Below are 26,133 nucleotides of genomic sequence, written 5' to 3' on the forward strand. Positions count from 1 at the left end.
GAAAAGTTTGTAAAACCCCATCTCAGCTGGAAATTCATCGACGCTGTCACACTGGGGAGAGACCATTCATCTGCTGTATGTGTGGTAAAGGATTCGCTCAGTCATTTAGCCTGGTGTCACACCAGCGAGTTCACACTGAGGACAGACCTTTTAAATGCTCTGACTGTGGGAACAGTTTTAAGAGTTCTGAGGGTTTAATTCACCATCAACGGGTTCACACTGGCGAGAGACCATTCAATTGCTCTCAATGTGGGAAGAACTTCAGGCAAGTATCTCACCTCACTGAACACCTACGTGTTCACACTGGGGAGAAACCCTTCACCTGCTCCATGTGTGGGAAGGGATTCACTTGTGCTTCCCACCTCACTGAACACAAGCGTGTTCACACTGGGGAGAGACCATTCAGCTGCTCTCAGTGTGGGAAACATTTCAGGCAGTATTCCACCCTCACTGAACACAAGCGTGTTCACACTGGGGAGAGACCGTTTGTTTGCTCCTTTTGTGGGAAAGGATTTGTTAAATCATCCCATCTTCTCAGACACCAGCGCATCCACACTGGAGAGAGACCATTCACCTGCGCTGAGTGTGGGAAGAGATTCACTACGACATCTCACCTCGGTGAACACCAGAGTCTTCACACTGGGGAGAAACCTTTCACCTGCTCCCTATGTGGCAAGGGATTCACATGTTTATCCTACCTCAGAAGACACAAAATTGTTCACTCCGATGAGAGACCCTGTAAATGTTCTGACTGTGGGAAGAGGTTTAAAAGCAGAAATGAACTGATGAAACACCAGCCTCTTCACACAGGGGAGAGGCCGTTTGCTTGCTCTGTGTGTGGGAAGGGATTCACTCAGTCATCACAGCTCAGCAACCATCAGCTTGTTCACACTGATAAGAGACCATTTAAATGCTCTGACTGTGGAAAGAGCTTTAAAAGTGCAGGGAATCTGCAGAGACACCAAACCACTCACACTGAGAGAGGCTGTTCAGCTGCTCTTCATCTGGGAACTGATTCACTACTTCATCCCAAATCACTGAACACCTGCGGGTTCACACTGGTGGGAGGACATTCCTCTGATTTGAGTGTGGGAAGGGATTCACTGTCATCCAGCCTGCTAAAACACCAGTGCACTCCCACTGAGGGAGCATGTTCACCTGCTCCGTGTGTGACAGGGGATTCAATCAGTTCAGCAGCTTTATTTCACATCAACTTGTTCAGACCGAAAAATAAATGGTTTTGATGTTCTGATTGTGACGAGATTTAAAAGTGCAATGGATCTGCTGCAACACAAGCACAACACTGAGCAGAGGCTGTTTACCTGCTCCATGTGTGGGAAGGGATTCACTCAGTCATTGTATCTCAGTAAATATCAACTTGTTCACAATGAGAAGAGACTGTTTAAATGCTTGGACTGTGAGAAGAGGTTTAAAAGCTCCCTCCCTAACAGCACCGTGTACCTGTACCACAGGGACTGCAGTGATTGAAGAAGGCAGCTCACCACCACCTTCACAAGAGTAATGAGGAAGGGGCAATAAATGCTGGCCTGAGCATTTGAAAAATGGAAAGAAGTCATCGGTGATTTTTCACTCAGTTATTAAGAAGCAACAGTTTAGATATGATACATAAAAGACATACAACCTGTAATAGGTAAGATCCCGGATGAAGGAAATACTGATCTCCGCTAATCGCTGGAGGTGATATTCTCCTCGGAAGGGTTTACTGATCCCGGATCAGGGGGATACTGATCTCCGTGTCTGGAGGTGATATTCTCCTCGGAATGGTTTACTGATCCCGGATCAGAAGGATGCCGATCTCCTGTCTCAGTCACCTTTAGCCACTTTGAAAAGCTCTTTGTTGTTTGAAGTGATTTCCCCACACAAAATTCCATTTATGTAGCTTATTTCTGTGGCGGCGGGGGAGGGGGGGGGCGCGGGGTGGTGGTGTGGTGGCTCGTGTTGGTGTTTATGTCAATCATTTATTTAATTATCATTTGCAAGGGACAGATGTTCAGTGAATTCCCTGCTATTTCCATTCGAGTCAGAGAGGTTTACAGCATGGAAACAGGCCCTTTGGCCCAACTTGTTCATGTCGCCCCTTTTTTTAACCACAAAGCCAGTCCCAATTGCCCGCATTTGGCCCACATCCCTCTATACCCATCTTACCCATGTAACCACTTTTTAAAACACAAAATTGTACCCGCCTCTACTACTAATCTGGCAGCTTGTTCCAGATGCTTACCATCCTCTGTGAAAAAATTGCCCCTCTGGACCCTCTTGTATCTCTCCTCTCTCAATTTAAACCTATGCCCTCTAGTTTTAGACTCCCCTACCTTTGGGAAAAAATATTGACTATCGAGCTGATCTGTGCCCCTCATTATTTTATAGACCTCTATAAGATCACCCCTCAGCCTTCTACGCTCCAGAGAAAAATGTCACAGTTTATCCAGCCTCTCCTTATATCTCAAACCATCAAATCTCAGTAGCATCCTAGTAAATCTTTTCTGCACTCTTCCTAGTTTAATAATATCCTTTCTATAATAGGGTGACCAGAACTGTACACAGTATTCCAAGTGTGGCCTTATCAATGTCTTGTACAACTTCAATAAGATGTCTCAACTCCTGGATTCAATGTTCTGACCGATGAAACCAAGCATGCCGAATGCCTTCTTCACCACTCTGTCCACCTGTGACTCCACTTTCAAGGAGCTATGAACCTGTACCCCTAGATCTCTTTGTTCTATAACTCTCCCCAATGCCCAACCATTAACTGAGTAAGTCCTGCCCTGTTTTGATCTATCAAAATGCATCACTTCACATTTATCTAAATTAAACTCCATCTGCCATTCGTCAGCCCATTGGAAGTCTCTTCAGTCACTTTGTGGTTCATTGCTTGCTGCGACATCCTGTTTAACCTTTATGTAGTGAGTTTACATATAGGCCATGATCACCCCACCCTACCAAGTTTGTCTTGTTTCAGGTCTGTGCTGGAGAGACGCTTTTGGTTGGGATAAACAGTCTACACTGTCCTATAAATTCAATACATTTAAGACTGATTAAGTGGCAATTGTTTCCTGATTTCCCCATCCTTATTCACTTCTCACAAATGATTTCTGATTAACCCAGTAATTCCTAAACCACGAGCTTGTTTTAATTTCTTGATTACATATCATCGATATGTAATCAAGACGCTACTCGAATGATCAGAATCAGCAATACAAACCCTTGAGCTTCCAGCAAGACTAAATGTAAAATATAGTACAAGTACATTTTTCACTCAGTAATTAGAACATTTCATTTTTCTCAGCGCAGCAGCTGGCAGCATTTTAGATTCAATACCAATTGTTCACTTCTCTTCTAGCTGGGTCATCCAGGCTGGAAACGTTGGCTCTATTCTCTCTCCACAGAAGCTATCAGACCGGCCGAGATTTTTCAGCATTGTCAGTTTTTGAATTTCTTGATATCAGCTGGTCCAGTGATTATTGGCACAGTATCGCGCTGTTTTTACACATTTTTCCTGGCTATTTTCAAGTGACACAGTGTTCCAGCTGTTGGGTTTATGTTGTACCATCAAGTAGACTTTGCTTTTTGCTTCAATGACACGTCATCTCTGCTGAATGGATCTCAAACCAGTCTTTGTTGTGTGTGGGGTCATCTGGACCCGAAACGTCAGCTCTTTTCTCTCCTTACAGATGCTGCCAGACCTGCTGACATTTTCCAGCATTTTCTCTTTTGGTTTGTTGTGTGTTCCACCTTTACCAAATGTTGCTGCTGCTGTGTCAGAAATTATTGAACTCAGCGACTTTCCAGTTGCATCAATATCAATGTTGATTGTTAAAGTTTTAATTGATGTGTCTGTAAAATATTTCACTATTTTGTTCAATTTTCCTTGATAATTTCATTTCAGAATGGGAATGTCACTGTGAAGAACGTGTAAATCAGTAATTGTCAGCAAGGATTAATCAACACTTTCTAATTGGAGATGTTAATTAATGGACCCTTTTAAACATTGACTTCTGGATTTTGTATCAATTTAGGATTGAAGTAAAAGTTTATAATTTTATTGTAAACCAGTTCCTGAATTCTTGAATTTAGGAGAAAGATCACAGAATGTGCGTTTAAAAAGGGACATTGCAGCCCCGAAAATCAGTGACATTTCCAGAATATTGAACTCCAGCCACAGGGTTTGTTAACATCAGCAAAATCAAATCAGATATTGTCAGATTATCAATCCTGAATGTGATAAACAGCAGCACTAACAACAGCAGAATTCAATCCCTTCAGTCACTTTTGAACTCGCTGATGTCTCCGCTCTTTAGCTGCCTCCGTGAATCCCTTCCCCCACACACAGCAGATAAATGGCCTATCCCCGGTATGAATTCACTGGTGTACCATCAAGTTGGAGGACTTTGTGAATCCCTTCCCACATATAGAGCAGATAAATGGCCTCTCCCCAGTGTGAGCTCGCTGGTGTTCAATGAGGTTGGATGAAGATCTGAAATTCTTCCCACAGGCACTGCAGTTGAATGGCCTCTCCTGAGTGTGAACTTCCTGGTGGTACTGGAGGCTGGATAACTGGGCAAATTCCTCCCCACACACGGAGCAGGTGTACGGCTTCTCCCCAGTGTGAATTCACTGGTGCGCAGTGAGGTTGGCTGAGGACCTGAACCTCTTTCCACAGTGAATGCAGTCTTCTCGGGTCTCTTTCCTGTGCTGTACTGTTCTTTTTTCTTTGTTCTTTGAGTTCAGAAATCGGGAGATAATGCTGCAGCTGTATAGGATCCTGGTCAGACCCCACCTGGAGTACTGTGCCCAGTTCTGGTCGCCTCATTACAGAAAGGATGTGGAAGCCATAGAACGGGTGCAGAGGAGATTTACGAGGATGTTGCTGGGATTAAGTGGTATGCCTGATGAGGATAGGTTGAGAGAGCTAGGTCTATTCTCCTTGGAGAGGCGAAGGATGAGAGGTGACCACTTAGAGGTATATAAGATGTTGAGAGGTATTGATAGAGTGGATTCTCAGAGGCTTTTACCCAGGGCTGAAATGGTTGTCACGAGAGGCCACAGGTTTAGGGTGCTGGGGAGTCGGTACAGAGGAGATGTTAGGGGTAAGTTTTTCACTCAGAGAGTGGTGGGTGCGTGGAATCGGCTGCTGGTAGTGGTGGTGGAAGCGGATTCGATTGAGTCTTTTAAGAGACTTTTGGATAGGTTCATGGAGGTTAGTAAGATAGAGGGTTATAGATGAGCCTAGAAGGTAAGGAAATTGTTCGGCGCAACTTGTGGGCCGAAGGGCCTGTTTGTGCTGTCGCTTTTCTATGTTCTATGTTCTATGTTCTCCTCAGTGTGAATAAGCTGGCCCTCCAACCAATCAGAGTGAATGAGGGGGCGGGGCTTGGCTGTGAGTGAAGCATGCGCAGTCTAGTTAATGGCGACGGAGACAAGCTTTTGTTCCTTGGATCTGCCATCCGTAACGGAGAGAATGGCGAGACGAAGGGAACCACGGATCAGGTGAGTGACTGGATACGTAACGTAAACACGTTACATGAACCGCAAATACGGAAAAATATCCCACCGTTTCCCGCGAACCGTTGCCCCCTCCCTGCAGCAGGGGCCGCAGCTTTCTCACAGAGCTGGGCTCAGCGGCCGCTATCTTTATCCAGGCATTAGCAGAAGAGCGCATGCGCGGCTCCATCTTTGTTCGGGGCAGGAGCAGCAGAATGTGTCCATCGCCGCCACCTTTGTTGGGGGCAACAATTTTGATTATCTCCAAGTGAGAATCTCTATTCGCCTGCTTCACTCTGTCACTTCCAGTTTCTTACTGATGAGGCAGAACAATGATATATATCCAGGGCAGTCACCATTATTTGTATTTATATTGTGCATGAATAGAATTAAACTTTTAAAGACATTTCAGAGAAATGTTATGAAATAACAATTGACATTGAGCCACATGACGAGATATTAGGTTTTAAAGAGAATCTTAACTGAGAAAAGTGAGGTGGCGAATCAGAGAGGTTTAAGGAGGAAATTCCAGAGCTTCTGAAATAGGCAAAATCAGTAATGATGGAACGATTAAAATCAGGAATGCTCAAGTGGTCAAAATTAGATGAGTGCAAAGATCTCGGAGGGTGTGGGCCTGGAGGAGATTACAGAGATTGGGATGATTGCAACCATGGAGGAAAACAAGGATAAGAAATTTACAATCTTGGTGCATCTTAAAATGAAGCATTGTATTTCAGTGAGCATTTGTTTGTAGATCAGCATTCGTCAATATATGTGCCATGGGTGGCACAGTGGTTAGCACTGCCACCTCACAGCGTCAGGGACCCGGGTTCGATTCCCGGCTTGGGTCACTGTCTGTCTGCGTGGAGCTTGCATGTTCTCCCCCGTGCCTGCGTGGGTTTCCTCTGAGTTCTCCGGTTTCCTCCCACAGTCTGAAAGACGTGTTAGTTAACTACCCAAACAGGCGCCGGAGTGTGGCGACTCGGGGAATTTCACAGTAACTTCATTGTAGCGTTCATGAAAGCCTTACTTGTGACTAATAAATAAACTTTCGCTTAAACTTTAATCTTTAAATGGGGGACATTTCTGCTCATCCAACCTTGGATGTCAGACAAGTTCGGATGCTATGTAGCTTGGAGGGGAAGTTGCAGGTGATGGTGTCCACATACTCTTGCTGCCCTGGTCCATCCAGGTGGTGGAGGTTGAGGGATTATGAGATTGTGGTTCAGTTCTAGGTCGAGAGAATGCCTCCCATTTGCCCCTGTCTCTTGCTACTTTCTCTCTGTCTCTCTCTCTGTCTCTCTTGTAACATAGATTTCTCTGGCCCAGGGTGCTACATCATTCAATATGATGATGACATGTGGTTGAAAGGCAGAGCAGCTTCGACAGGCTGAATGGCCTCCTCCTGCTCCTATTTCTTGTGTTGTTGCAGAGGCCAGGACCTTGTGTAGACTCAGACCAGAGGCCGGCTTTTTTCCCTGAAGGACATTAGTGACCATTTCACTTCTGACAAAGGATCAAACAGGTTTCATGGTCACTTTTTCCTTGTGCCAGCCCCATAAATAACCAGATTAATTCAGCTCAATTTCACAACCTGCCTTTTGTGAGTTCTTTCTCATCCCCTTTTTTCTGTTTAAAATCAATTTCAGATTATCTGAAGCGGAGGATTTCCAATCAGAAAACTCAAACCAAACATCCCATCAGGATCAGATGGAGTCACCCAATTTATTGTCAGCTGAATATTTGTGAGTTTTGAACATGGAAGGAAAAAGCACTGTTCACAGTGGGGAGAAACAGTGGGAATGTGGGGAGGGATTCAGATCTCCATGTGAACTGGAAACTCATCGGCCCAGACACACTGGGGAGAGGTCATTCACTTGCTCCAAGTGTGGGAAGGGATTCTCTCGCTCATCCAGCCTGCTGCAACACCAGCGAGTTCACACTGGAGAGAGACCTTTCAATTGTTCCGACTGTGGGAAGGGATTCGCTCAGTCAGGCAACCTGCTGAGACACCAGCGAGTTCACACTGGGAAGAGACCATTCACTTGCTCAGAGTGTGGGAAAGGATTCGCTCGGTCCTCTGACTTGATGGCGCACCAGCGGGTTCACACTGACGAGAGACCATTTAAATGTCCAGTCTGTGGGAAGTGCTATAAAAGTTCCCGGGACCTGATACTCCATCAACGTGCTCACAGTGACGAGAGGCCATTCAGATGCTCTCAATGTGGGACTGGGTTCAAACAATCATCTCAACTCACTGAGCACCAGCGTACTCACACCGGGGAGAGGCCATTCACCTGCTCCGTGTGTGGGAATGGGTTCAGTCGGTCATCTAACCTGCGGACACACCAGCGAATTCACACTGGGGAGAGACCTTTCACCTGTTCTGAGTGTGGGAAGGGATTCACTCAATTATCCACTCTGCTGAATCACCAGAGTGTTCACAATGAGAAGAGACCATTTCAGTGCCCAGACTGCAGGAAGTGCTACAAAAGTTCCCGGCAACTGCTCCACCATCAACGAGTTCACACTGAGGAGAGACCTTTTAAATGCCCAGACTGTGAGAAGTGTTTTAAAAGTTCTGGGGAACTGATGCGCCATCAACGTGTTCACACTGACGAGAAACCATTCAGGTGCTCTCACTGTGACACTGGGTTCAAGACATCATCTGACCTCACTGTACATCAGCGAGTTCACACTGGGGAGAGGCCATTCACCTGCTCCCAGTGTGGGAAGGGATTCACTCAGTCATCCCCCCTGCTGACACACCAGCGAGTTCACACCAGGGAAAGGCCGTTCACCTGCCCCAAGTGTGGGAAGAGATTCACTCAGTCATCCAACCTGCTGAGACACCAGCGAATTCACAAATAATTTCAATAAATTAGCTTTGTGTTAACAGTGTTTAATCTTTTAACTCCTTTAACATATGTTATTTCCTTTTGAAGGGTTCTCATGCTCCCCTGTCTCTTCCATCCTCACCTCCAAGTGTGAGGAGCTCATGGAGCTTCTTTGTGAGATTGGGACAATCTGATCAGCTGCCTCTGCTGCTTCCCTCCCTTCCACAAGCCCACCGGGACAAACCGTGTCTAAAGTTCCATCTTGCCCAAGCCCAGAACTTACAGCTTTCTCCAGTTTCTCTCCTATCTCCCTTCATGCCCTCTGCATCTTGTCCATGAGACCCACCTTGTGCTCCATCAACCCTATTCTCACTAAACTGCTGATCATCCAACTTCCCCACATTAGGTGATATTGTTGACGGTTCTCTCTTTTCTCTCACACTGTCCCTCTCACTTTCAAATCCACTGTCATCACCAATCCTAAAAAAACACTCAATCCCACAGTCTTTGCCAACTGCTACCCCATCTCCAACCTCTCTTTCCTCTCCAAAGCCCCTGCACTAGGTGTCCCCCAAGTGTTTATCCTTTGCCCCTCCTGTTTCTCATCTACATGCCGCCACTGGGTGACATAATACAGATAGACTGTTGTCTATCTTCTTCCTTCTCAGCTTCTCTGAGCTGTGAACCAGGCAGCTGAAAGCTGATACTTATTAACTTTTTCTGGACACAGCCCTTTGTACATGATCAATGGTGTTCCTGAACTCTGGTTCACATGATCAGTCTCTGATTGATTTAATTCCATCTACAGGTCCAGGCAGAGGGCGATCGAAGGGGTCTTCAACCTGACTCTCTGCCCCCTCTAGTGCAGCTATATTCGTGGCCAGGTGTCCCTGGAAAGGGAGCATGCAGTGTCCAAGGGCACCACTGAAGCCTTCCATGCCCGCTGGGCACTGTAGGGACTGGGGTGTATTATTGACCCCTTTAATCAAATTTTAATTTGATGTTTTAAGTTTCCTTTCCGCTTTGTTTTTTGTTTCGGGCGGTTCCCCTCCTTTTAGGGAGCTGCCCCTTTTGAGTTGTCCCGAAGTTAAGCTGATTTTGTTTATTTGGTTGGACACAAAAAAGATGTTCCTGATTGATGTCGGTGGTGTGTAATCAGTTTCTGATTGGTTTCTTCATGGTGATGGTCATCTACCGATCATTTCCTGCAACCTCCTGACTGGCCCTCTAATGTATCAGTTACTTTCGGAGTCTGCCCCACGTTATAACCTTTCCTGTCATTTTATTAAATTTTATGGCTTCGTACTGAGCCAATGGGAGGCCTAAAGATATCTTCTTTGTCACTTATTTGAGATAAGCAAGTTTATGGTGTCAACTCCCAATGGTTAACATTTGGGTTCATTGTCTCTAATGTCTAATTGATGTGTAGAAATCCTGTAGAGTTCTCATTGGGGCAGGTGACTATCAGTATATTTTGGTTAAAGAAAGTGCTTGCTGGTTTTTGTAGTGGTTGCCAGAGCTTGGAACACAGTTAATTAAAAGGACACAAAGTGACACACAGCCTTAAACTAATACAGAAATTACAAAGTTACTTCAGATCTGAAATCCAAAGTGGCATCAAATCAGTGTGTAAAAGGTGAGATAGCAGGAAACACAAATACAGTATGATACATTCAATTGATAAATGTTCAAAACGAATGAGTCAGAATAACTACTGTGTGATGAAAACTAAACTGAAACCTTTAATTTTTCAAACCAAAGATGGTTATAGCGTGTGAAGGAAAGTGACTGCTTCTTTTAAGATATTAAAAGGTTAAACTAATTTATGACACGGTGCTGAAGGTTTGAAACTTCACAGCTGGTTTCTTCACACAATATGGCCTCTAATTCAAGTATAACTGTTGTTGTCAATGGCTGAGGAATTAACAGTTCCAGACTGTAGCTGGTGAGATAGCAGGAAACACAAATACAGTATGATACATTCAATTGATAAATGTTAAGTAATTAGTCAGAATAACCACTACGCTATGAAAACTGATTGGAGAACTAAAATCTTTAATTTTTCAAATCAAAGATAGTTATAAAGTCTGAAGGAAAGTGACTGCTTCTTTTAAGATATTACAAGTTAAAAGGATACATTAATTTACGACACAGTGCTGAAGGTTTGAAACTTCACAGCTGATTTCTTCACACAATATGGTCGCTAACTCAAGTATAACTGTTATTGTCAATGGCAGAGGAATTAACAATTCCAGACCTCAGCTCATCCAGAGTTGATGGGATCCACAGGACTCTGTAATTAAAGTATAAAAGTGAAGCTTTACACCGGTCTCGGGTCATGTGATGTATTTCACTTGTCAAATAAGGATGCAGTTACAGACAAAGCCAGTTACATGATCATAGAATCATAGAAATCATAGAAACCCTACAGTGCAGAAGGAGGCCATTCGGCCCATCAAGTCTGCACCGACCACAATCCCACCCAGGCCATATCCTCTATTCCCTTTTCTTTACCCGCTAATTTACCCGCTAATCCCTCTAACCTACGCATCCCAGGACTCTAAGGGGCAATTTTTAACCTGGCCAATCAACCTAACCCGCACATCTTTGGACTGTGGGAGGAAACCGGAGCACCCGGAGGAAACCCACGCAGACACGAGGAGAATGCGCAAACTCCACACAGACAGTGACCCAAGCCGGGAATCGAACCCGGGACCCTGGAGCTGTGAAGCAGCAGTGCTAACCACTGTGCTACCGTGCCGCCCCAATACGATACGAATGTATTACAATTCAGCAGAATATCACATCAGGTTAATTGATTAATAAGCTTCAATTACTTGATCATTACCCATAACTAAGCTACAAACTATTAAACATGACCATTCCTACAGTCAAACAGTCCAGTCAAGCAACAGGCTGACACAGTCATACTTTGAATCATATCTTACTGCCAATGTCTCACAGGAACAAGGAGCAGGATTCGGCTATTTGGCCCCTTGAGTCTGCTCCACTATTTAATCAGATCAGGGCTGATCTGATAGTAACCTTAAATCTGCATCCTGCCGACCCCCAATAATCTATCACCCACTTGCTTGCCAAGAATCTATCTACATCTGCCTTAAAAATATTCAAAGACTCTGCTTCTACTGTCTTTTCAGAAGAGTGTTCCAGAGGTTCACGACCCTCTGAAAGAAAATATTTCACCTCATCTCCGTTTTAAATGTGCGAACCCTTATTTTTAAACAGGGACCTCTAGCTCTAGATTCTCACACAAGAGGAAACATCCTTTCCACATCAACCTGTCAAGACCCTTCAGGATCTTCCATGTTTCGATCAAATTTATCTTACTCTTCTAAACTCCAGCAGACACAAACCTAGCCTGTCCAAGCTTTACCCATAATCCACACATTTCTGGCATTAGTCTGGTCAATCGACTGCTTCCAATGTATTTACATCCTTGCTTAAACAAGATGACCAATACTGTACACCGTACTCCAGATGTGGTCTCACTGGTGCTCTGGGTAACTGAAGCATAATCTCCATATTTATGTAATCAATTCCCCTCACAAATGATAACTTTCCTAATTACTTGCTTTACCTGCTTACTCGCTTTTTGTGATTCATGCAAAGAACAAAGAACAGCACAGGAACAGGCCCTTCGGCCAACGCTGATCACATTGTCCTCTCCAGACCAACCGCTTATTTCTCTCTATTCCCCGTCTGTTCATGTGTTTATCAAGATAAATCTTAAATGTCGCTAAGGTATCTGCCTCAACCACCTCACTTGGCAGTGCATTCTAGGCCCCCACCACCCTCTGTGTAAAAAACCTTCCCCCAACATCTCCACTGAACCTTTCTCCCTTGTCTGAAATCTGTCCCCTTGTAATTGTCATTTCTGCCCTGGGAAAAAGCTCCCAACTGTTCACCCTATCCAAACCCCTCATAATTTTATTAACGTCTATCAGGTCGCACCTCAGCCTCCGTCTTTCCAGGGAGAACAATCCCAGTTTATTCAATCTCTAGAACACTCAGATCCCTCTGCATCTCAGAGCTCTACAATCTCTCACCATTTAGATAATCTGCTTCCCTTTTATTCTTCCTGCCAGAATGTGCTGTCCTACCAGCAGTTCAGACCTGAGTAGAGGGAGCAGCACAGAGGTGGACAGTGCAAGTGAGTCATCCTGGGAATCCTCAACTTGAAATTCTTTTTCATTGCTTCATGGGAAATGGGCATTGCTGGATGGCCAGCATTTATGGCCCAGTCCTTGTTGCCCTTGAACTGAGTGACTTGCGAGGCCATTTCAGAGGGAGTTACATGTAGGCCAGACCGGGTAAGGACAGCAGATTTCCTTTCCTAAAGGACATTAGTGAACCAGATGGGTTTTTACGATAATCAACAATGGTTTCATGGTCATCAATAAATTCTTAATTCCAGATTTTTTTCATTGAATTCAAATTCCACCAACTGATGTGGCAGGATTTGAAACCCGGTCCCCAAATCATTAGGTGAGTTTCTGGATTAATAGTTCAGCAAGAATACCATCAGTCATCACCTCCCCTAGATCAACATGGAGTGTTGGAGAACAAGTCAGGAGCAGCACTGGGCACCCTAAAACTGAGATTCCAACCTGATTACTCTGGAACATGAGACTATAAGCATGCTAAACAGCAGAAGCAGCATGTTCCAGGCAGGGCCAAGCGATCCCACAAACAACGGATCAGATCAGAACTGCAGTCCCCCCACATCCAGTCGTGAATGGTGGTGGACAAGAGAAAGCTCCACAAACATCACCATCCTGAATGACTGGGGAAAGAAGTGGATCAGTGCAAACAACTGTGATTTGTGTTTGGTGATCGCGGATGTGTTACTGATGCCTTCCATGGATTCCAAGGCCAGGAAAGACACTCTGGAAGGTGTGGGGAGCTGGGACTTGTCCAGGAGAGTAACAAGGTATGAAAACTGAAATAATCTAGAACTAGGAAGGAGAAAAGGCCACAAAAATGCAGCAATTGGTAACAAGACATTGATTAATCTTTTCTTATCCTGGAGAAATGAAGGTCCCAGCTTTGTGTCTTAAACAATATTAGTTAATTTGACATTTATCCAGGGTAATAAACCCCAGCCCAGTTATAGCGATCACTAACATCAGCAAAAACACACCCCAACTCTCAGAATGAACATTGTTCAGTCCTGGATGTGATTAACAGCAGAATCCAATTCCTCCAGACACTTGTCAATTTGTTGGTGTGTTAGAAGATGGGTTGACTGAGTGAATCCCATCTCGCACTCAGAGAAGGTGAACGGTCTCTCTCCATTGTGAGTATGTTGGTGTCTCAGCAGGTGGGATGAGTGAGAAAATCCCTTCCCACACTCAGAGCAAGTGAACGGTTTCTCCCCGGTGTGAATGTGCTGGTGTGTTTGCAGGTTGGATGAGCGAGTGAATCCCTGTCCACAGTCAGAGCAGGTGAACGGTCTCTCCCCAGAGTGAACTTGTTGGTGCCTCAGCAGAATACTTGAGGTCTTAAAGCTCTTCTCACATTCAGAACATTTGAAAGGTTTCTTATCCGAGTGAACAAGTTGGTGTGATCTGAGGCTGGTTAAATAAATGAATCCTTTTCCACACAAGGAGCAGGTGAACGACCTCTCCCCAGTGTGAACTCTCTGGTGTTTCTGGAGGCTGGATAACAGAGTGAATCCCTTCCCACACACTGTACATCTGAATGGCCTCTCCTCATTGTGAACTCGCTGGTGTATCAGCAGATCACTTATGGTTTTATAACTCTTCTCACATTCGGAACATTTGAAAGGTCTGTTATCAGTGTGAACCAGTCGGTGTGTAGTGAGGTGGGATGATCGTGTAAATCCCTTCCCACACACAGAGCAGGTGAACGGCCTTTCCCCAGTATGAGTGCGTTTGTGTTCAATTAGATTCTGTGATCGCTTAAATAACTTCCCACAGTAAGAGCAGCAGAACTGTTTCTCGGTGTGAATAGATTGGTGCGTGACCAGGTCCTCAGGGCTTTCAGAGTTGTGATCACCGTCAGCATGGTTAAAAAGCCTCTCTTCAATGTGAACTTGCTGGTGGGTCAGCAGGTGGGATGACTGAATGAATCCTTTCCCGCACATGGAGCAGGTGAATGGTCTCTCCCCAGTGTGACTGCGCCGATGCGTTTCCAGCAGCGATGGGTAACTGAATCCCTTCCCACAGTCCCCACATTTCCATGGTTTCTCCATGGTGCAGGTGTTCTTGTCTGTTCAAGCCTTGTCCACACACAACATGTGTATTGCTTCTAAGTAAGGCTATTAAGGGTTATGGGACAAGGCAGAAAATTGGATTGTCATATCAGATCAGCCGTGATCTCATTGAATGGAGGAGCAGACTCGATGAGTCCAATGGCCTAATTCTGATCCTAATTCTTATGGTGTTATGGTTCTCTGCTGTGAATGGTGTGATGTTTCTTTCAGGCTGTGTAACTGGTTAAAGCTCTTTCCAGTCAGTTCACTCTCACTCAGGTCTGTGTCTCGGTGCTTTTCCAGTCACACTGATGTTTGAAATTGTTCCCCACCGCCAGAACAGACAAACATTTCTCCTTCCACATTTAAAGGTCGATGGTATTCAGGTTCTGATGAATTGAGTGACTCTGTCAGATGATGTGATGTTTGGTTTCCATTTCCCATCTGCAATTCATCACCCGTGTGGACCTTGTAAAAGACATTGACAGAGTCGGTATCACTGTCAGCACAGGACAGAAATTCACAACAAACAATCTAGTTTCCATGGAATATTATTTCAAATCTTGTTTCCCCAAATCTTGTGGTCCAATCGAACTTCCATCTGAACTGAACCAGAACTTTGTTTCCAGTGTTTGTGAGACACTCTGTCCCCTGAGTTGTGGAAGATATCGAGTGTTCCAGTCGACACTGTCTGCTCCCTCTCCAGGACCACACGAGCACGGACAAGAAAGTTAAAGTTTATTTTTATTAGTCACAAGTAAAGCTGACAGTAACACTGTAATGAAGTTACTGTGAAACCACAGAAGAGGAGCCCACAGCCAAGTTACCCTCTGCTGAACTACAAATTACTGTTTTAACCAGCCCCAAGAACAGGTCCAGGAAAAGATCCTCTGCCCTCCCCAGTCTCCTTCACTGGAGCATGGGGCAGAACGGAAGTGTAACTAAAAGTGGAGAAGCAGTTCCTTCAGGGGTTGCAATCTCTCACACTGAATATGTACATGGCTCATGGATTTCTCAAGGCTGCAAATTAATTTAAAGAGGAGAAAAAACAGTGATAAACACAAAGGCAGGTTGTGAAATTGAGCTGAATGAATCTGGTAATTTGTGGAGCCGGCACAAGGAAGACGTGACTCCGGAAGCTGCTGGATTGTGATTAAAAACCCAAATGGTTTGTTAATGTTCTTCAATGCAGGAAACCTGTCACCCGTCCAGATCTACACAAGAATTCAGCCTCAATGGGAGGAGAAAGATAGAGATGAAACAGGGAGGGAATGAATGGTAAGGACTTTATACATCTACAACTGGACAAGAACTGACAGAACCTGCCAAACCACAACCTTCACCAACTCAAAGGATGCAGGAAAACTATCACCTCCAAATGTCGTTTTCAATCTAAAATCTTAAAACAACTTGTAATCCTGAAGTAACCTGCATCCTCCTGCATTTAAGGGGCAATTTAGCGTAGCCAATCCACCTAACCTGTACACCTTGGGGGTGTGGGAGGAAACCGGAGCACCTGAAGGAAACTCATGCAGTCACAGAGAGAATGTGCAAACTCCACACAGTCACCCAAAGCTGGAATCGAACCTGGATCCCTGGTGCTGTGAGACAGCAGTGTTGACCACTGTGCCACCCTGTGCCACTGTACTGTGTTGCTCGGAAATACGTTTTAGGATTTTGGCCGAGTGATAGTGAAGGCAGAGCAGTAAACTACCAAGTCAGAATAGTGTGTGATTCTGAAGAGTAAATGCAGGTAGTGGGGTTTCTGTGCACAAACTGCCCTTATCCATGTTGGGGAAGAGGTGTGTAGTTTTGGAAGCTGCTGTCAAAGGAGGTTTAGCCAATTGCTGATAATTCTAGTAATGTCCATGTTCCAGTTATTAATTTGAAAATTTTCCAAATGTAAATTTAATGAAAATCCCCGACAGAACTACTTTTTCCTTACTTGAAACACAGCTTTAAATGGTCCGTTTGTTTCCAGATTCAGTTCCATGAGCAACGCCTTCAACTAAACAAAATGAAAACACTGCAGCTGCTGGAAATCTGAAATGAAAAGAGAAAACGTTGGAAATACTCATCAGGTTAGACAGCATCTATGGAGACAGAAACAAAGTTTGCAGTCACTGATGCTCCTCTAATGAAACACATACCAATAGCTGCTGTTTAACGGGGCCGTGGATCCCACAATCCCCTGTGCCCCAGAAACAGCTCTATCCATCACACACATTTCCCATTATGACACTTCTATGTCAAGAGGGCAAGCTGTTTAAAAGTCATTAAGTTCCATTTTTGCGTGTTGATGTTCATTAAAGATACGGATCGACTTCCTCCTCATTATGTATCAATTTCAGATACTTTGGTCGAGAATTTCCATTCCCCTACTTTCTGGTGGATAATGGATGCCTTGAGTACTTAGATTACAGTATAATTTGATTCCTAATGTTATTGACTGCACCCCTATCCCTAATTTTTACATCGCAGCAAAAAAAGCTCACTGTTCACAAATGAGCAGTTTCGATGGCGTGCGCTTTACCCACCATTCCTCGCGGTGGGGAATGTCCCCTATCCCCAGCACAGGAGAGTTGTGCATGCGCAGTGAAACAGTGTTTGACGCATGCGCAGCGTGGATGATGGCAATGGGGAGAGACATTCGTCTGTCTCATCAGCAACCGGTAAGGATGCGGATACATGGAGGGATGATTGGAACCGGCAGATGGACGGAGAGGGTTTCTAAATATCTGGTGAAGATCTCAAACCTCTAATAGTAATCCGCAGGTCCCGTGTTTGCAGCTTCAGGCCTTTTTCCCGGGACGAGGCTCAGGTTAAGAGCCACCATCTTGATTCAGCAGGGAGCGGAGCGCATGCGCTGGGATCTTAGTGACGCAACAGTGAGTGGGAGGGGCTTCGGCGTTTTCTGCTCCCAACTGGGTCCTAGTGACCGGATAGCACAGCAAACTGAGCAACAGGTTTTAAACAGCTTCACCCACTCCCAGGCTACAGCTGATGTTTGCAGCCGAGAGAAGTCTGTGGGCAATGTACATAGTCCAGAAGTTGTTTTTTCCTGTTTGGCGCAAGAGTGGTACGGGAATTGTGGCCAAGCCATGGCTTACAAGGGAAATTAGAGGTAGTATCAGATTCAAGGAAGAAGCATACAAATCGGCAAGAAAAAGCAATAGATCCGAGGATTGGGAACAGTTTAAAATTCAGCAAAGGAGGACCAAGGGATTGATTAAGGGAAAAATGGAGTATGAAAGTAAGGTAGCAGGGAATAGAAAAACTGACTGTAAAAGTTTCTATAGATATGTAAAAGATTGACAAAAACAAATGTTAGAAATGGGAGAATTCATAATGGGGAATAAAGAAATGGCTGAGGAATTAAATTGGTACTTTGCTTCAGTCTTCACAAAGGAAGACATGAATAATATACCAGATGGGCTGAGAGAAACATATTTTAGTCAGGGGCTGAAGGAAATCAGCATCAGTTGAGAAGTTTTTGGGGAAATTGATGGGATTGAAGGTGGATAAATCTCCAGGTCCAGATAAGCTTCATCCCAGAGTACTTAAGGAAGTGGTCCTGGAAATAGTAGATACATTGGTGGTTATTTTCCCAAATTCTTTGGAATCGGTAATAGTTCCTGCAGATTGGAGGGTAGCTAATGTAAACCCACTATTCAAAAAGGGAGGGAGAGAGAAAACAGGGAACTATAGACAAGTGAGCCTAACATTGGTACTGGGGAAGTTGCTGGTGTCTATTATCAAGGATTTCACAACTCGGCATTTGGAAGGCAGTGGTATAATCAGACAAAGACAGCATGGATTTACAAAAGGGAAATCATGCTTGACGAATCTATTGGAATTTTGTAAGGATGTAAGTAATAGAGTTGACCGAGGAGAACCAGTGGATGTGGTTTATTTAGACTTTCAGAAGGCTTTCGACAAGGTCTCACATAACAGACTGCTATGTAAAGTTAAAGGACATGGGATTGCAGGTAATGTCTTGAGATGGATAGAAAGCTGGTTAGCAGATAAGAAGCGAAGAGTTGGCATAAATGAGTCTTTTTCTGATTGGCAGTCAGTGACTAGTGGGGTTTGGCAGGGATATGTGCTTGGACCCCAACTCTTCACATTATATATTAATGATTTGGAAGAGGGAACGGAATGTATTATTTCCAAATTTGCAGATAATACAAAGTTGGGTGGGAGGGTGAGCTGTGAGGAGGCTGCAGAGATGCTTTAGCGTGATTTGGACAGGCTGAGTGTGTGGGCATCTGCATGGCAGATGCAGTATAATGTGGATAAATGTGAGATTATCCACTTTGGTAGCAATAATAGGAAGACAGATTATTACTTGAATAGGTGTAAATTGAGGGAGGGGTATACTCAACAAGCTGTTGGATTCCTCGTGCATCAGTCGCTGAAAGTAAGCATGCAGGTACAGCAGGCAGTAAAGAAGGCAAATGATCTGTAGGCCTTCATAGCAAGAGGATTTGAGTATAGGGATAGGGATGTTTTGCTGCAGTTCTATGGGGCGTTGGTGAGGCCACACCTGGAGTATTGTGTACAGTTTTGGTGTCCTTATCTGAGGAAGGATGTCCTTGTTATAGAGGGAGTACAGCGAAGGTTTACCAGGCTGATTCCTGGGATGGCAAGTCAGTCATATGAGGAGAAACTAAATCGGTTAGGATTATATTCACTGGAGTTTGGAAGAGTGGGATCTCATAGAAACTTAAAAATTCTAACAGGGTTAGACAGGGTAGATACAGGAAGAATGTTCCCAATGGTGGGGGGAGTCCAGAACTCGGGGTCATAGTTTGAGGATAAGGGGTAAACCTTTTAGAACTGAGGTGAGGAGAAATTTCTTCATCCAGAGGGTGATGAATGTGTGGAATTCACTGCCACAGAATATAGATCAAGGGATATGGAGGAACAGGAGTGGGGTGGGGGGGGGATTAGGATATTGAATTTGATGATCAACCATGACCATAATGAATGGCGAAGCAAGTTCGAAGGCTGAATGACCTACCCCCACTTCTAGATTCTATGTTTCAGTGAGAGAAGTTGCCTGAAGCGGTGGCAAAGAATTTGGTTACACTTCAGCCCCAGGCTCCTCATGTTTACATAGAAACATACTAGAAAATATAAGTCGGGAGGAGGCTATTCGGCCCTTCGAGCTTGCTCCGCTGTTCATTCTGGTCACGGCTGATCATCAAATTCAATATCGTAATCCCGCCTCCCCCCCCCCCCCCCCCCCCACCCCACCCCCCCGTATCCCTTGATCCCCAAGAAATGTATCTAATTCCTTATTGAAATCAGACTCTACTACTTTTGAGGAAGGGACTTCCGAAGATTCAAGACTCTGAATGAAATAAAACCTTCTCAGCTCTGTCTTCAATGGGCAGCACTGTTTTTTAAACAGTGACCCCCAGATTCTCCCATAAGAGTAAACATCCTCTCCACATCCAAGACCTTTCAGAATCTCGAAGGTTTAAATTAAGTTGCCTCTTACTCTTTTAAAGTCGAGCAGAAGCTAAACTTGAGCAGAGAATGTCTCTGGTGTTATTATGTGGTCATGATGTGGAGATGCCAGCGTTGGACTGGGGTAAACACAGTAAGAGTTTTAACAACACCAGGTTAAAGTCCAACAGGTTTATTTGATAGCAAATACCATTAGCTTTCGGAGCGCTGCTCCTTCGTCAGATAGAGTGGAAATCAGATTTTCCAGTCATAGAGTCATTCCAGCACAGAAGGAGTCCATTGGATAACTCGAGTCCATACCGACTCTCACTGTAACTTCATAGTTTTTCACAGTTTTTTTGTGATTTTCACAGTGACTTCATTGCAGTGTTAATGTCAGCATGCTTGTGACGCGAATTAATAAATTATCAAAAGTAAACTATAAATCCTCTGTCGTGCAATTCTGTCCGTCTGGAGTGGGTCCCATTCTGTAACCCTGCAGCACCCATCTAATCTCATTTAGAAATTATTGATCATCTCTGCTTGACTACCCCCACAGGCAGCAAGTTCAAGATCATAATTAATCACAACCCCCTGTATCTTCACCAACTGGAGCCATCCGATCCATTAAATATATTTTTAGTTCAGTCAGAGCAGAGATATTTGTATCATCGATAGTCACAGGTGAGGTGCCTGAAGACTGGAGGGTGGCAAATGTTGTGCCTTTGTTTGAAAAGGGCTGCAGGGAAAAGCCTGGGAACTGCAGGCCAGTGAGCCTCACATGGGTAAGTTGTTGGAAGGTATTTTGAGAGACAGGATCTACAGGCATTTAGAGATGCAATGACTGATTAGGGACAGTCAGCATGGCTTTGTGAGTGGTGAAGAAGGCATTCAACGTGCTTGGTTTCATTGGTCAGAACATTGAATACAGGAGTTGGGATGTCTTGTTGAAGTTGTACAAAACATTGGTAAGGCCACACTTGGAATGCTGTGTACAGTTCTGGTCACCCTATTATAGAAAGGATATTATTAAACCAGAAAGAGTGCAGAAAATAATTATTAGGATGCTACTGGGACTTGATGGTTTGAGTTATAAGGAGAGGCTGGATAGACTGGAACTTTTTTGTCTGGAGTGTCGGAGGCTTAGGGGTGATCTTATAGAGGTCTATAAAATAATGAGGGGCACAGATCAGCTAGATAGTAAATATCTTTTCCCAAAGTAGGGGAGTCTAAAACTAGAGGGCATAGGTTTAAGGTGAGAGGGGCAATTTTTTCATACAGAGAATGGTGAGTGTCTTGAACAAGCTGCCAGAGGTAGTAGTAGAGGCGGGTACAATTTTGATTTTTAAAAAGCATTTAGACAGTTACATGGGTAAGATGGGTACAGAGGGACATGGGCCAAATGCAGGCAATTGGGACTAGCTTAGGGGTTAAAAAAAAAGGCGGCATGGACAAATTGGGGCGAAGGGCCTGTTTCCATGCTGTAAACCTCTGTGACTCTCGAGACTGTCTGGCAGCCTGCATGGAGATTTTCAGCTCTCTGTGTCCAGGACAGGAAGCAGCGAGCATGGATCTGTCAATCAGCCTCAATCAGCACTTTCAAGAGAATATGGAGGGTGAATATTAGATACAGCAGAGTGAGAATGGAGGGAGAGTGTGTGGGATGGAGATTTACAGCTTTTGGGGAATGAGAGAGGAAAGAATGTTCCACAGAAACTAGAATTGCCTGTTCTGAATTTTCATCCTGTACTGACTGTGATGACTTTTGTAAACTCCTTTTACAGGATATTAGAAGGTGAAGATTTACAGACAGAAATCTTAAACCAAACGTCACATCAACATCTGACAGAGTCACTCAATTCAACGGGACCTGAATATCATCGTCCTTTGAATCTAGAAGGAGAAATGTTTTTCTGTTCTGTCTGCTTCAGGAGATTTTAAACATCAGTGTGACTGGAAAGCACCGAGACATACACACACCAGGGAGAGAGTGCTCTAGTGCAATGCGTGTGGAAAACGCTTCAGTTGCACAGCCTGAAAAAACATCGCAGCATTCACAGCGGGGAGAGACTGTACCCGTGTTCTGTGTGTGGATGAGGTTTCAACTGATTGTCCGACCTGGAGAGTCACAAGGACACCTGCACCATGGAGAAACGGTGGAAATGTGGGGACTGTGGGAAGGGATTTAGATACCCTTCTCACCTGGAAACCCATCGACGCAGCCACACTGGGGAGAGACCGTTCACCTGTTCTCAGTGTGGGAATGGATTCAGTCGATTATCCACCCTGCAGACACACCAGCGAGTTCACAATGAGGAAAAGCCATTCATCTGCTTTCATTGTGGGAAGAGATTCACTCAGTCATCCGCCCTGCAGACACACCAGCGAGTTCACAATGAGGAGAGACCATTCATCTGCTCTCAGTGTGGGAAGGGATTCAGTCAGTCATCCAGCCTGCAGACACACCAGCGAGTTCACACTCGGGAGAGGCCGTTTACCTGCTCACAGTGTGGGAATGGGTTCACTCAGTTATCCCATCTGAAGACACACCAACGGTTTCACACTGGGGAGAGGCCGTTCACCTGCCCTCAGTGCGAGAAGGGATTTGCTCAGTTATCCACTCTTCAGACACACCAGCGAGTTCACACCAAGGAGAGACCGTTCACCTGCTCTCAGTGTGGGAAAGGATTCACTCAGTTATCCAACCTGCGGAGACACCAGCGAGTTCACATGTGATTCCAGGGGTTGGATTCTGCTGTTATTGTTTCTGCTCTCAATTACATCCAGGACTGCATTTTGTTCATTCTCACAGTTGGTCAATGGGGAGGGTCGGAGGGTTTCTTTCTGCTGGACTGGCCGGTCTCACCACTTTGCCTCCAGTGGGCTGATAATCTTTTAACCTTGTTGCGAATATCTGGCTTTGGATTTCTCAAGGATCACAGAGTGAAAGAGCGTTAGGAAGTTAAAAGATATTTTGTTCACAATTATGTTTGGAAGCCTCGCAAAGCACGCAGAGGGAGTAGTGAGCATGAGGAACTGAAAGAGATTAGTATTCGTGAAAAAGTAGCACTGGAGAAATTAATGGGGTTGGAAGTGAATAAATCCCCAAAAAGCTGCTGATCTACATCCCAGAGTGTTGGAAGAGGTGGCTGTGGAGATAGTGGATACATTGGTGGTCATCTTTCCAAATTCTATAGATTGTGGAATGGTTGCTGCAGATTGGAAGGTGGTAAATGTAACCCCACTGTTTAAGGAGGGAGAGAGAAAACGGGGAACCACAGACCCATCAACCTGACATCAGCCGGAGGGAAAATGCTACAATCTATTGTACAGGATGTGATAACAGATGAATATGCACATTCAGAATAGGGGTACGTCCCTCGAGCCTGCTCCACCATTCAATACATACACAGCTGATCTGATTGTAACCTCAACTTCACATTCCCACCGACCCCCCAATGAGCTTCAGACTAAAACTCCCTCCTCTGGGCAACATCTGGAAGAAATCAATGTTTCCCCCTTTCCATTTCTTTTCTCATTCTGGGGGGAATTGGGGACTTGCAGCAACTGAAGGGAAAGGAAGTGAATCCAGGGAGGCTGCAGACTCTGGAAAGGTTGGCCCAGGTCTCTCTCTCTTAAAGACATTAACATTCTTTGCTCCCTCAGCTAGACACATTTATTTGTCTGGCTAAAAGGATGGTCTCTTTCCGAATGTTAACAATGAAAGGGTTGTTTCCCCAGGAAATGGCTGACATTTCAGGGAACAGTGTAGTCAGGTAGGTGATGTCTCTGTTATGACTCGTGTTACATTTACATTCTCTATATTTATGATTTTCTGGTACAGTAGGTTTATTATATTTCTAATCTTGCAGTATACTACTCGTCCTACACCTGAATGCAGGGCTGCCAGATGAGGGAGTGGTGGATGGAACTTTGCAAAATGTATTCTGTTTATTTTCTTACAAGTCAATACATTTTAATTTTTAACATCACAGGTTTTGTTTTTATCTTCACACAGGCCAAAACCTCCTCCTGTCTCCAACACCTGTGAGTAAAACACCTTATTTTTCTCCCCCTTTCCATTTCTTTTCTCATTCTGGAGGAAATTGGGGACTTGCAGCAACTGAAGGGAAAGGAAGTGAATCCAGGGAGGCTGCAGACTCTGGAAAGGTTGGCCCAGGTCTCTCTCTCTCTTAAAGACATTGACATAATTTCCTCTCTCAACTTGACACATGTATTTGTCAGGCTAAAAGGATGGTCTCTTTTCTAATGTTCCCGGGCTGGTTTCCCCAGGAGATAGAAACCTGCTCGACCATCCATTATGATCATGGCCGATCATCAAATTCAATATTCTGATCCCTCCCGCCCTCCCAATATCCCTTCAGCGCTGAGAACTCTATCTAATTTCTTCTTGAAATCACACAATGTCTTGGCTTCAGCTACTTTCTGTGGGAGTGAATTCCACACATTCACCATTCTCTGGGTGAAGAAATTTCTCACTTCAGTCCTGAAAGGTTGACCCCTTATCCTCAACTCCCCCACCATCAGGAACATCGAGAGATGGCTGACATTTAAGGGGACAGTAAATATAGGACAGACATCTGTCTAATGTTGTTACATGGTGCATAATTGGTTCTGTAACAAAATACATTTATTATTTCTAGTTTTGTAATATAGTACTTCAGCGACATTATATATTTCCATTATACATTCACAGCACAGGTGTCCATTCAGTAACTCGAGTCCATGCCGACTTTCTGTCGGACAATACAGTCAGTCCCACTACCCCTCTATAGCCCTGTTCCCCTGCAAGTTTATTTCCTTCAGATGCACAACCCAATTTATTTTAAATTATTCTTCTCCACTTCCACACTGGTGTGATTTTCTGATTATGCCCACTCGCTGTCTAAATAAAGTTCTTCCTCACACATCCCCTACTCTATCTCAAATTAAAAGATACAGTACTCTCGATCAAACATTTTCTGGACAGCTAATTGTGCATCTGGCGCGATATATGTACATTTACTGAATTAAAATGTTTGGGTATCTGACTCCAGGACCTTGTATCGATAGATCAACATGACTCACTGATTCAGGAGAATTGGGAGGGTGAATATTAGACACATCAGAGTGAGAATGGAGGGACAGTGTGTGGGACGGAGATTTACAGCTTTTGGGATTTTTAAAAATGTATTAGTGTCACAAGTAGGCTAACATTAACACTGCAATGAAGTTACTGCGAAAATCCCCAAGTCGCCACACTGTTTGGGTACACCAAGGGAGAATTTAGCATGGCCAATCCACCTAACCCGTGGATTGTGGGAGGAAACTGGAGCACCTGAAGGAAACCCATGCAGTCACGGGGAGAATGTGCAGACTCCACACATCACATCAACATCTGACAGAGTCACTCAATTCACCAGGACCTGAATATCATCAGCCTTTGAATGTAGGAGAAATGTTTCTCTATTTTGTCTGCAACAGAAAATTTTAAACTGGAAAAGCACCTGGACGCACAGAGATCTGAGTGAGAATGTTTCAGCTTTAACTAGTTACACAGTTTTCAAAACATTACCCTTTGGAGTCGGGAAAGACGCTCTCCGTGTTCTGTGTTTGTGGACACCTCAGTTGGTTCTTGAACGTGGAGAGTCACAAGGACACCTGCACCATGGAGAAACCTTGGGAATGTGGGAAGGGATTCGTTACCCCATCAAGACTGGAAAGTCACCAACGCGTCCACACTGGGGAAAGGCCATTTACTTGCCCTGATTGTGGGAAGGGAGTCACTCAGTTATCCCACCTGTGGACACATCAGTGAATTCACACAGAGGAGAGGCCTTTTATCTGCACTGAATGTGGGAAGGGATTCATTCAGTCATTCAACCTGCTCGGACACCAGCGAGTTCACACTGGAGAGAGGCCGTTCATCTGCACTGAGTGTGGAAAGGGATTCAGAGATTCATCCACTCTGCAGAAGCACCAGAGAGTTCACACTGGGGAAAGACCATTCACTTGCTTTGATTATGGGAAGCAATTCCGAGATTCCCCCACCCAGGTGAGACACCATCAATTTTATACGGGGAGAGACTGTTCACCTGCTCTGAC

The 26,133-nt window shown here is 44.6% G+C and overlaps 2 protein-coding genes across 2 annotated transcripts in view; one reads left to right on the forward strand and one right to left on the reverse strand.

The window, feature by feature from the left end:
• LOC144480995 (uncharacterized) overlaps positions 1-22,811 on the forward strand; it is a 67,503-nt gene extending 44,692 nt beyond the window's left edge. The window contains exons 4-8 of the mRNA XM_078200622.1: positions 62-684; positions 7,406-7,649; positions 7,716-7,913; positions 8,166-8,294; positions 22,434-22,811. Coding sequence (XP_078056748.1) covers positions 62-684; positions 7,406-7,649; positions 7,716-7,913; positions 8,166-8,294; positions 22,434-22,764 — 1,525 coding nt within the window. The 3' untranslated portion in view covers positions 22,765-22,811. The remainder of the gene's footprint in view (positions 1-61; positions 685-7,405; positions 7,650-7,715; positions 7,914-8,165; positions 8,295-22,433) is intronic.
• Positions 1-26,133, reverse strand: part of LOC144480999 (uncharacterized) — a 262,003-nt gene that overhangs the window by 13,574 nt on the left and 222,296 nt on the right. The gene's annotated exons all lie outside the window — the stretch shown is intronic.

This window comes from Mustelus asterias, chromosome 30 (assembly GCF_964213995.1).
Source record: "Mustelus asterias chromosome 30, sMusAst1.hap1.1, whole genome shotgun sequence".
NCBI lineage: Eukaryota > Metazoa > Chordata > Chondrichthyes > Carcharhiniformes > Triakidae > Mustelus > Mustelus asterias.